The sequence below is a fragment of the Ochotona curzoniae genome, unplaced genomic scaffold (assembly GCF_017591425.1).
Source record: "Ochotona curzoniae isolate NIBS_2020 unplaced genomic scaffold, NIBS_Ocur_1.0 contig_4501, whole genome shotgun sequence".
In the NCBI taxonomy this organism is placed as follows: domain Eukaryota; kingdom Metazoa; phylum Chordata; class Mammalia; order Lagomorpha; family Ochotonidae; genus Ochotona; species Ochotona curzoniae.
Window position 1 is genome coordinate 11,264,143 of NW_024466307.1, and position 12,868 is coordinate 11,277,010.

Here is a 12,868-nt window from a genome sequence, read left to right on the forward strand (position 1 = left end):
TTTCTACACCAGACAGAGCCGAGGGGTGCTTCTGTTGTCTCAGACACTTGAGGAGCCATGTGCAGCCTAACAGGAGCCGCTAGAATTGCTGAGCCAAGACAGGGGAGCAGCCACGCCCAGCAGGCTATGGAGTCAGCCCTGCCTCCAGCAGACTTTGTGGTCCTAAAATGGGCTAGCATACAACAGCTTCACTCTAGCCACACTCTCCCCTTTAGTCTTCCTCTGAGAGAAGCGGGTACCTATATGTCTGGCATCCCAGACACAGCTTACTTCAGGGTTGGACTAGCCTGCAGTGTGGACTGCATTCCCTTACCTGTGTTTGCTGCAGCCTCCTCTGGTGGCTTCTGCTGTGAAGGCCTCCCAGGTTGGCTGGACTCCCTAAAGGCACTGCTGACAAGCTGCTTCAGAATGCTGGCAGGTGTCTCCAGTGATGGCTCCCTGTGCGGGTGTGCCTGGTGCACGGTGGAGGACACTCCTGCATCCCGAGAGGCAAATTGGCTTGTGGCGCTTTAAAGATGGGAAACAGCTGCTACCACTTACTGTCCCTCATGTGCATTTGTTTTAACACCACCTTTGGGAATAAAAACTGCTTCATGATTTCCCTGTGCTTAGTGTGTCCTCATGTTGAAGGAGGGTGGGACAGACTGAGCCTCAGGGCTGGACTCCCTGCAGACTCATGCTCAGGGTTTGGAGTATGTTGGCATCTTCATTACTTACCTCCTGTTGCAACTTTGTTTCTCAGTTTGCCATTGTCATATGTCCCTCCAGTTAAAGAGCCCTGGTCTTTCCCCTTGGCTTGCAGAAGTCATCTGTGCTCATGGGAGACGGACTTGTTCAGGACGAGTTTGCTGAGAGTGTGAAGATGAGCACCTATCTGGTCGCCTTCATCGTGGGAGAGCTGAGGAACTTGAGTCAGGACATGAACGGGACCCTGGTATGTGGTGCAGTGGTGGTCCAGAGCAGCCTGCAGTTCCCACTCTGATGATTCTGGGCAATGGCCTTGGGAGGAAGCAGGTAGACCAGAATTGCTACTTTGTTGCTTAACTACTGAAGAATTTTGATAGGACAATAATAGGACAAGGGTACTTCAAAAACTCTGTGGCCGGGCAAGCTTTTAACCTAGTGGTTAATATGTCTGCATGCCACATGGAAGTGCTGGAGTTTACTTTCCAGTTCCAGCCCTTGTTCAGGCTCCTGGAGACAGTAGGTGATGGCTCAGGACATTGGGTTCCAACTGTGCGTGTGGGAGAGTGTGTTGTGTTCCTGCCTCTGCTCCAGTCCAAGCCGACATTTAGGAAGCTTGCTATCATTCTCTTTCTCTACATCTTGAATTAATTAAAAGCAAAAGCAATTCATGTAAACAGTTGCACAAATTAGTTGTTGTTTAAAAAAATGAAAGAATGGAACTAAAGATAATTTTGGTTCAAGAAACTTGTGAAATCATGTAATAGGGATCTTCAACAAGTTCCTAAAAATGTGTATTATGGGAAAACATGAATTTTAAACTTTTTTGACCCAAAATTAACTTGTTCTTTTAATTCATATTTTCAATGAGCTTTTTGACTTGCCCCTGTACGTGTATACTAAAGCTTCTAGAAATATGCTGTGTGATATGGTGGCTGCTAGCCTTCTATGATTATTTAGATTTAAATTAATTAAAATTGGGGTGATCAGGTTAAAGTGCTGCTTGGGACATCTCAGTCCCATATTGAAGAGCTGATTGGAGTCCTAATTCCATCCCCTGCTTCTGATCCAGCTCTTGACAGTGTGCCTAGGGAGGCAACAGGTGGTGGTCCAAGTACTTGGGTTTCCTGCCACCCACGTGAGAGATTTGGCCTGGCTCGGCTCTAGCCGTTATGGCATTTGCGAAGTAAACTAGCAGATGGAAGAGCTCTGTTTCTTTCCCCATTCCCCACTTCCCCTTCCCCACTTCTCTTTCAAATAAACCTTAAAAAGAAAATGAAATAGAACATAGCTTGCATCGTCAGTCTCACTAATCACACCTCAACTTATCAGTATTTTTTTAAAATTTATTTGTATTGGAAATCTGTGGATCAGATTTATAGAGAGAAGGAGAGACAAATGACTGCAAAGGCCAGAGCTGAGCTGATCCAAAGCCAGGAGCTTCTTCCAGCTGTCCCTCCCGGAAGCAAGGTCCCAGGGCTTTGGGCTATCCTCCACTGCTTTGCCAGGGCATAAGCAGGGAGCTGGATGGAAAGCAGAGCAGCTTGGACACAAACCAGTGCCCGTTTGGGCTCCAAGCACTTGCAAGAGGATGATTTAGGCATTGAGCCATTGCTTGGAGCCTATCAGTTGTGTATGTGACTACCATATGATAGCTCTACCCAGTGGTAGCTCCAGATTGTAAAAAGTACCTGAATGCATTGTTTTAAAAAGAAGAAGAAGAAGAAGAAAGCAAGTCCTGATTGAGTTTCTTCTTAGAGAATGGATAAGATTGTTAAACTTGCATGCAGGCACTTAGATATAGTCACACAAAACCGTATATATGTGTACTCGTGTATTTACACACACAGTTATACGAGTCTAAAGCTTGAACACTGTTTTTCCTGGATAGGTTACATGTCTGCAGATGGAAATTACTTTTTCTAATGGTGTCTGAAATAGATGTGTTTCAAAAAAGTTAACATTGTACAAATAGATATTTTACTAACGTCCTCAATTTATATGAGGAAAAGGAGGAACATAACGTATGCAGCTGCCCTTTGTACCAGCAGCCACCCTACACACTCATTTATAAACATGGTTCTTCCACCTTGGAAACTGGGTGAGAGGGGAAGCACCAGTGTCGTGTTGCTGATGAACAGATGATTTTCAGAAGGGTTGGATTATCGAGCTGCAGTTATGTCACCGGTTAGTCCTAATCAGAATGGTACTATCTGTTGTGTACCAATTACCTTCCAGGCCCAGTGACAGGTGTTACATGAATTAAAATTCAGCTTTGACCATCTGTTAATCCACAGTCTTTGTAACATAAAACTAAGAACAGCTGTAGGTAATGGGGAAAAAAAGAGAAAAGGAAATAAATGCTAATGATGTGTTATAAAACGACCCAAAATAGTTTATTTTGGGTGCCCAACATGGTAGCCTAGTGGCTAAAGTCCTCCTCTTGCAAGTGCCAAGATCCCGTATGGGCACCGGTTCTAACCGTAGCAACCCTGCTTCCCATCCAGCTCCCTGCTTGTGGCCTGGAAAAGCAGTTGAGGACAGCCCAAAGCCTTTGGACCCTGCACCCATGTGGGAGACCCGGAAGAGGCTCCTGGCTCCTGGCTTCAGATCGGCTCCACTCCAGGCGTTACAGCCACTTGGGGAGTGAATCATCGGACGGAAGATCTTGCTTTCTGTCTCTCCTCCTCTCTGTATATCTGACTTTAAAATAAAAATAAAATCTTTCTAAAAATAGTTTATTCTGAATGTTATCTTAGCTTAAGAAAATGAGAGTGTTAAAATCTTGTAATATCACTATGTGTGTAGAAAGGATTTGCTGTACTTGGAGCGGAGAGTTAGAGGGACACTGGTGGCTGAAAAAGTCAGGAGCAAGAATTTCCGCCATGAAAGTTGTCAGATATGCTGGTCTTAGCAGAGCTCATTTGACCACGTCCTTACGTTACACGTATTTCCCCTTAGGTCTCTGTCTATGCAGTACCAGAAAAGATCGGTCAAGTTCAGCACGCCTTGGAAACGGCCGTGAAGCTGCTTGAGTTTTATCAAAACTACTTTGAAATTCAATATCCACTTGAGAAACTGGGTGAGGATCAAACAGTGCCTCTGACTTTTACAGTTATAGCCTAGTTACAAAGAGCTTTATGTGTAAGTTTTTTCTTTGTCTTGTTTTAATCAACAAGCATTGTTTATGTTTTAAAAATTGGGGCGAGTGTTGTGGCACAGAGTGTTAAGCAGCCACTGGCATCTGCTATCAGAGTGCCAGTTTGAGTCCCAGCTACTCTGCTTCCGATCCGGCTGGTCCTAAGGGAGACGGCAGAAGATGACCCCTGCCACCCACACAGGAGAGCCCGATGGGGATACTGGCTTCATCCTTCTGACTCTTGGGGCCTTTTGGGGAGTGACTCAGTGGATGAAAGATGGGTATCTTTCATCTTTCTCTTTCAAATAAAATGGAGGGAAAAGCCCCACTGAGAAGTTTATGTGGTTTTCACAGCAGTGTCAGATAAGTAAAGATTTGCCTAGCCTTAGTCTAAATATAGTCTGAAGTCTGACTATTTGTGCCCTCTGAAAAAATCCTAGTGGAATCATAGAAACCTGGGCGTGGGAGCTCAGGAAGGCCACAGGAGGCCGCTCAGCATGGAGCTGGTCCTCGGAGCTCGTCCTCTCTCTGGGAAGGACATGTTTGTCTCTGACTAGGGACAGGGAAACGCTGAGTGAGGCAGGGTCTCCCTCAGCTGGTGGGTGGGCGAGGGGCGTGCAGAGCTTAGTTTGGAGAGAGCAGGAGCTCACTGCCCTCCCGGGGAGACACAGAGGGCAAGGCGTCTGGTCTTCCTGGAGGTGCCTCATGTGAGGGGGGTGACACTGCTTTGCTCTGTCCAGATCTCGTGGCTATTCCTGACTTTGAAGCAGGAGCGATGGAAAACTGGGGTTTGCTCACCTTCCGAGAAGAGACGCTTCTCTACGACAATAACACCTCTTCTGTGGCGGACAGAAAACTGGTCACTAAGATCATCGCTCATGAGCTGGCCCATCAGGTAATGGCAGGCAAGGCTGCTAGCCTCTAGTCTTGTGGTCTCTCAGAGAGTTAGCTGTGCGTAGCTGCTGCTAATAGTATGTTCTGGAGGGCTGCCATTTATTTAGATGCCAGTATTAGTAAACGCTGTTCTAGAGTGTTAGCCTACATGTAGGTGCTTGTATTAATAGACACTGTGTTGTGGAGTTTTAGAATATATATATATATTAGAAAATATAGAGAGATGATAGCGTTTTCATCATAAAAAAGATGATTTAGCAAGAACTTATATTTCTGGTGAAAATGTTATGTTTGTATAGGCCTTTAAAGCATTTTTACATCCATGAAATCACTTTCCAGAATCTCTTAGTTAAATGATAATCCCACCTAGTAGTTGTGGAAACTAGTTGTGGAAACTGAGCCCAAGCTTGCATTACTGTGCAAAGTTGTACCACCAGTTAGCTCTACTGGGCCTTGGGGAGCCCCCGTCTCTTGGAGGCCTCTTTCCCCGCCTCTAATGACTCGCAGCTCTTTACCTCTGACAGATGCCGGCTGCTTGGTATAATTTTGTGGGAAAGTGTCCTTTTCCTGAGTTACATTCTCTTGTGATACCTCTTGTTGGACAGGATCTAATTTCTCTCTTGCTAGAACTGGATTCTCTAGAAGAGGGTAAGGGTATTCTGCAAGACATGGGGACAAACTCACTTGGGCATCCTGGGCCCCCAGCAATACCCCCCCAACCTGCCCCACACCTTGTCTCTCATGCCTCGCGTGAGGGCTTGGCAGAGTCAGGGATGGCTGCTGTTCAAGTAGCAGGATGCAAGGGCCACTGCTGCACCTGCACCCACCCTCAGGCTGCCATGTTGCCCACCCAAGTGCGCACGACCAGCTGGCGTGTGCACAAGTGGTGGCTGTTCTAAACGGCTGACTTTGGGGGGCTGTCCTTTAGAAGTTTGTTACTTCTCAGGCCAACCATCACCCCTCACTTCTTAAAAACTTACCATCCTCCTCTGAAGCAGCTTTTAAGGTCATATCTTAGAAAAATGTGCCCTTGTAACTCTGTAAGGCATTTTATTTCAATATCTTGTCACCCTGTCTTTTGTTGTTAATTTGACATAAGCTCTAGGCACACTGAGTTTTATAACCTACAACCACTTATTTTAAGAATTTCTGAGATCTTTTAATGGAGAAATATCTTTTTTTTTCTTTTACCTTATGGAAAAGAATAATGACAGCTTTTTAAATTTCATTTTTGAATATCCATGGAAACGTTCTAATGGCATATTGGTTAAGGTTTGGATCAACATAACTGACAAGAAACATGAAGTAGAAACTCTAATAATAAGAAAATGTCTCATATAGACGCTTATCCTTTTAGTTGTAGATACAATGGAAAATAATCTTACTAAATTGGTATTATAAGGTAAAGAATTTTCAGATCTAGATTCTGTCACTTGTTTGAAGTGACTAAAAAGATCTTCATTTCTCCAGCATGTATGTTAAATTAATAAATGTGCCAACAATATGTTAATTTTTCCCCATCTAAGTTAAAAATAAATGTATACACTTTTTGGCACTCTTCACTTAATTTGAATTTAGTTTTATTTAACTACTATACCTGTGTGTTTTTAAGATTTTGTTTTTTTTCTTATGGGCAATTATTCTGAAAATTCCTGAGAATGTAAATATTTTGCTACTTAATAGTTTGTTTTCCTCCTCCCTCCGCAGTGGTTTGGTAATTTGGTTACAATGCAGTGGTGGAATGATCTATGGCTAAATGAAGGTTTTGCCACCTTTATGGAATATTTCTCTTTGGAAAAAATATTCAGAGAGCTCTCCAGTGTAAGTATAGTATTTCTCGGCTTGCTATGAATACTAGGAGGTAAAATGGTCAAATAATATTTGCTGCTTTTTTCCTGTGCAGTTGGGAAATAAAAATGTTTCTAGAAAGGTATAATAAAATTGACCCCTCTGATAAGTCCATCATTCAGAATTGATAATGAAAATTATCATTTTGTTTATTCATGTATTTTGTTAAAAATCGAAATTATGTGGATTGCTTCATATTTTTGTTATTAAGGTGACTATTTTAAATTACTCAATTGCATTGTATTTTTATCAGATATGACCCTTATGTTTGGAGAAAGTACAGATTAGGTCAGAAAGGCTGCTTTGCAGTTCTTTAAACTTTGTATGTATTTTTTAAATTAGTGAGTTTTTCTTTCTCTTATCAGAGAATACATCCACAATACTGTCCTGCTATCACAGTATACAGTTGTTCATAGATAAATCCAAATAATTTGCCTTCCTTAATAAAGCTGTGTTTTGTGTCCTTTCCCAAAGATTTGGAGTCACACTGTATTACGGAGCTGCGTAATACAGGTCTGTCACTGGTGTCAGACCCTAGGGCAGTTCAGACACATCAGATCGTGATGCGACAGATACTTCCTAAATTAATTCAGGTGCTCAGCAAAGTAAAGATCAGCCCTGAGATTCTGTGGCTTGTGTTAAACTTTCCAGAGAGATGATCCACGGCTGCTTTAATGCAGTACTTCTAGGGCTGGTTCAAAAATTTCATGCACTAGCAGAATTACTATTGAGCTACGGTCCTAAGCAAGATGTTCTTCCCCTGCGTACGCTGCCTAACTCAGCAGTGAGATACACAGGTTCACCACTGGGTGGTGCCCGGAATGTTTAAAAACATCTCCTGCGTGTTCCTGGGGAGCGCTCTGCTGAGCTCTCAAAACCTGCGTGTTCCTGGGGAGCGCCTTTGCTGAGCTAAAACAGTTCTTTGTGCCTCGGTTAGATTTTACGCTAAGAGGAATGCAGATGTGTGGACTTTAAAACTGTGTCTGACAGTGGAACCATTAGGTTTATTGTGATGCAGAAAAATTTTGGAGTACATTTTTTTTCATGAGATTTATTTTATGTGAACTTTTTGAAGAACATTCTCTTATTAGCTGAATAGAGAACCAGGCCTTGTTTATGAAAAATCACCTGTAGGATCAGTTTTTGGTCTTCTTTTCCTAATTTTGATTGCTGTTTTTAAAATCTACATTAACTTTTTAGAGTATTTCTGTTGGCTATCCAATTTGGCATGTGTTTATTTTAGTAAAATTTACCCTCATGCTGTTGGCTAGGAACTGCTGATATTCCTGTGGGCAGGATATCGTTGTGTGCTTTAATTTAAAGAGTACACATGAAGCTCACAGCATTCCTGTATTTCCAAAAGCTTACAGTTTGAAGTTTGATTTTTGTTTCTTTTTGTGTAATATCCAATAAACACTGATTTCGGCCTTTGCTTCTGTTTGTGATCTCCTACTCTGTTTGGGTTTTTGCTAGTATGAAGATTTCCTGGATGCTCGATTTAAAACCATGAAGAAGGACTCCTTGAATTCATCTCACCCAATATCATCATCTGTTCAATCTTCAGAACAAATTGAAGAAATGTTTGATTCTCTTTCCTATTTTAAGGTACTGCTATATACAAGGAAGTGCCTGGAGTAGATTTAAAATTGCAAATGTAAGGAAGATACGTGATTTAGATTATTTCAAAGATTAAATAAGACTTACTTTCAGACATCCTGTTAACTTTCAAATGTTTTGGTACTTAACTCTGAATCTTGGTCTTATTTTTTTTCTAACTCGGTTCCTTTTTAAAATGCAGAGTATTCGGGCCCGGCGCGGTGGCGCAAGTGGCTAAGTCCTCGCCTAGCACGCCCGGGATCCCATATGGGCGCCGGTTCTAATCCCGGCAGCCCCGCTTCCCTTCCAGCTCCCTGCCTGTGGCCTGGGAAAGCAGTCGAGGACGGCCCAAAGCTTTGGGACCCTGCACCCGCGTGGGAGACCCGGAAGAGGCTCCTGGCTTCGGATCGGCATAGTATCGGCCCGTTGCGCTCACTTGGGGAGTGAATCATCGGACGGAAGATCTTCCTCTCTGTCTCTCCTCTCTGTATATCCGCCTTTCCAATCAAAAAATAATAAAAATAAATCTTTAAAAATAAAATGCAGAGTATTCCACTCAGTTAACCACATTTTATGGCAGAAAATTTCCGAAAATTGGTGTACTGCCAGATATATGTAAGTAGGATATATGTAGAGGAGATTTTTTTTTTTAGATTTAATTTATTGGGGGCCTGGCGTGGTACCCTAGCAGCTAAAGTCCTCGTCTTGCACACTCCAGGATCCCGTATGGGCACCAGTTCTAAATCCAGTGGCTCCGCGTCCCATCCTGCAACGTGCTTGTGACCTAGGAAAGCAGTGGAGGATGACCCAAAGCCTTTGGACCCTATATCCTTGTGGGAGACCCAGAAGAAGCTCCTGGATCCTGACTTCAGATTGGCTCAGCTCTGGCTGTTGCGACCACTTGGGTAGTGAATCAGATCATCCTCCTCTCTGTCTCTCCTCCTCTTTGTATATTTGATTTTCTAATAAAAACATATTTATTGGAAAGACAGATATACAGAGAGAAGGAGAGACAGGGAGTGAACCATTTGTTGCATTACTCCCCAAGTGGCCACAAAGTCCAGAGATAAGAAAGATGAGCTGATCCAAAGTCAGGAGCCTCTTCCAGGTCTCCCATGTGGGTTCAGGGCTCCAAGGCTTTGGGCTGTCTTCTACTGTTTTCCTAGGCTACAAGCAGTGAACTGGATGGAAAGTGGAGCAACCGAGATACAAACTGGCGCCTATATGGTATACCAGTGGATGCAAGGTGAGGATTTGATCATTAGACCATCATGCTAGACCCACAGAGAAGGCTCCTAAGCCAGCCCTTGACATTATTCTGAAGGAAGAGATGTTCTAAAGTTATGATTGCCAAATCAGGTAAGCCAGAGAACAGTGTTAAGACTTGAAGATGTGATTGCAGGGTCAGAGGCAAAGAATCCAGCTGTGGGGCTAACAGAAAATGAGAAACCTCTTAGGGTCACCATAGGAGATGCTGTCAGGATCACGCAGAAGAGGAGTAGGGGTACCCATGACATTCACGTTGGGCTTGTGGCTTACCTATCTGCTTCTCGTGGAGATCAGACTCATTGGTTTAATTAGTTGAATTCCTCTGCTAGATAAAGGAGATAATGCATAAAGTGTTTTAGTTTGAATTTGTGTGATCAGAAAGCTCAGTGTTGAGGTGGCAGGTACTGGAGAAGAGAAGTAATTGTGCCAGATGGATGGTATGGGGAATTTCTAGCTGGGTGTAGGAAGAGAATGATTTTGCAGGAAAATGTAAATTATAGGTGAACGGGGATTGAAAGAATAGAGAAAGACAGGCATGAAATCTGAGGTCTGCAAAGGAATAGTAGGAACCGGTAAGGTGTGTGTGCTTGGATAAGAGTATTCACAGTAGGAGCTGAGTGTGGGCTAGTGCAGAGAGATGAGAAAGGTAGGGTGGAGCCCCATTGTAGAAGGTCTAAGGCATGTAGACATTTTTCTACAACGAACACAAAGTTTTGGAAGATTTTTGAACGGAAGAATGAGCTGATTGAATTTGCTGGTTAGGAAAATCAGCTTGGTTTCAGTTTAGAAAGTAAATTTAAGTGATGTGAAAGAACTAAAATGAGGAAGTTGCTGCTCAGGTGCAGACATGAAGTGGTGCAAGTTTGAAATGAGGAGTGGGAGTGGGGGTGGAAGGACACAGAGAAGGAGTGCGCGGAGTTCTTAGGAATGTGGAGATTGCAGGGCAGTGCAGGGAGAGGAGGCGGCAGAGTTTGTATTCTGCATCGGAGCCCGATTGTCAGGGAGCCTCACAGCAGCAGCCCCGGTGCAGGGTGTCTTGTGAGACTTCACACGTTCAGTCCATCTCACAGGCACACACCATGCAGCATTATGTCACAGTGAAGATGGGCTTTGCCTGGTCCTCGGAGCTTCCATTTCAGGAGTCATAACGAGAGATGGACACTGTACGCTTAGTATGTAGATGTTATGTTAGATTGTAATGGCTAAGAGGAAACTGAAGGATAGCAAGGGAAATGAGAGGGACAAAGAAAATGCCACGTTTATTTTCATTTGATTTAAAAGACAGAGATGCAGAGAGATCGTCCATCTGCTGGTTCATTCCTCAGATACCCATGACAGGCAGGCTGAGCCTGGGCAAATGCAAGAGCCCAGAACTCCCTCAGGTATAGAAGGGACCCATCTGAGCCATCATCTGCTGACTCCCAGGGTGCACATTAGCAGGAAGCTATCTGACCAGTATAGCTAAATCTATCCCAGTAGTCTGCTCCATTTCAGCAAATGGCCACTTCCATTTTCTGGTTTTAGAAGCAAGAATCCCAAAAGTTGTCTTTCATTCCTCTCTAACATTCCACATCAAGTTCATCAGCACATTTTAACGAATGTGCTTTGGATCAGCTCAGCTCTAGCTGTTGCAGCCATTTGAGGAGTGAACCAGCAGATGAAGGACCTTTTCTGTCACTTTCCTTTATCTCTAAAATCTGCCTTTCAAATAAAAATAAATTAAGAAAAGAAACAAGATAGAGAAAACTAAAGGTAAGGAAAAGTTGGAAATCTTGTGTGGAATTATGAATGTAATTGATTTTTGTTTCGTTGATGGGAATTTTACAGTACAAAGTTGGTGATACAGGAGAGGAGAGCTTATTGAGATTAAGAAAGAGTGGTAAAATTTGCAGAGCAAGGGGTAGTTATGAAGTGTACAGAAACAGGTGAATAATAGATATTTAAGCTACGTGTGCTGTGGATGACTTAAAATGCTGAGGTTTTATCAGAAGTGGCATTCAGAAACTGCTTGAATGCCTACTAGAAGACATTGTAACAGGCATTGTTTTAATTCTAGTTGAGCTTTTCAGTTTTTCCCTCAACTAACATACAGTCTAAGACAGCAAGCAAACGTGGTAGAGATACAGGAAGTGAGAAATACTGAAGATGGAAAGTGTGATTGCTGTTTTGAGTCGGGAGAGGCTTCCCAGAGGAAGTGATTGTTTCCTGTTTGAGAGTGAGGATGTGCACATGAGTGATGCAGCTTGGTGCCAGCAGGTGCATGCCTACTGCCCTGGGCTTTCATTAGCTCCAAATGGACTCCAAGTGAGTGTGTAGGAAGAAGAGAGTTCCTGCTTACTTCAACAACGCCCTGTACTAAACTGGAGAGTCCTGGGTCACCCACAAGGGAGTCTTGGAGAGCTCTGCCAGTTCATTGTGTCTCAGCAGTGCATGTCCATGAATTCAAACTGGTACCTGTAGCACTGGGTGGGGGTGGAGCAGGGGAAGCCACAGACAATGTGGCTTGTTTTTCTATTGGAAGTACGTAGTTTTTCAACACCAACACTGACTGACACAGTACATCCACAGGCAAACCACACAGGTTAGTAAGATTAGCACACATGTACATCTGTTTCGCTAATTCTTTTCTCACGTCCCTTGAAATAATTTTACACAATTTGGACATGGTCTACATCACGCTGAGACTAAATGACAGTGTGTTACAGTTGAGTTCTCTGTGTGGAGGTGTGTGTGTAGGATAATCGGCATATTTTGATTTTTAGGTTCATAACTCTGTGACCTTTAATTATGTTTTCCCCTCTTCTCTCTCTGTTTTTTACAACAGGGAGCCTCTCTCTTGTTGATGCTGAAGACCTATCTTAGCGAGGCCGTGTTCCAGCACGTGATTATTCTTTACCTGCATAATCACAGCTATGCATCCATCCAAAGTGATGATCTGTGGAGTAGTTTTAATGAGGTGAGTGTTCAGGATGCATTGTGCACCTCTTACAGGACAACAGTAGGGGTCTTGTTCTTATCACATATGTCACCGAGTCTACAATACCAAGACTGTTTCTGTAAGAAAGGGCACAGCGCTCAGGTTGTAGGTGCTGTATCAGATCACCCAGTTTGAGTCGGAAAGTGAAGTATGGTTCCTGCTGCTGAAAGAAGCACAGCAGCCCTGGAGGGCCATTTTCATCATGTGCCTTACTCTCCTTGCCAGTTTCGTTAGGGAAGAAGTTAGCTTTTCTGTATCCGTGAATATTACTTATTTTGTTTTGTAATTTCTTGTCCAAAGGCTTCTTTTTCTATGTTTGTTTCCTGTTTTTTCTACCTCCCCTTCATGAGTCTGTCTTCGAGTCTCCTGACCCTCTTGAGTAGATGACCTGTTTCAGAGCGCCCTCAGGAGATGCCCTTGGGTGCTTGCACTGTCTGGCTTCTGCTAGGCCAGCAGGACTG

At 43.4% G+C, this 12,868-nt stretch overlaps 1 protein-coding gene across 2 annotated transcripts in view; it reads left to right on the forward strand.

Moving 5' to 3' along the window:
- Positions 1-12,868, forward strand: part of LOC121160340 (leucyl and cystinyl aminopeptidase) — an 80,723-nt gene that overhangs the window by 36,675 nt on the left and 31,180 nt on the right. For both annotated transcript variants that reach the window (XM_040986083.1, XM_040986082.1), the window contains exons 4-9: positions 803-934; positions 3,646-3,766; positions 4,564-4,718; positions 6,425-6,538; positions 8,039-8,170; positions 12,255-12,386. In XM_040986083.1, coding sequence (XP_040842017.1) covers positions 803-934; positions 3,646-3,766; positions 4,564-4,718; positions 6,425-6,538; positions 8,039-8,170; positions 12,255-12,386 — 786 coding nt within the window. The remainder of the gene's footprint in view (positions 1-802; positions 935-3,645; positions 3,767-4,563; positions 4,719-6,424; positions 6,539-8,038; positions 8,171-12,254; positions 12,387-12,868) is intronic.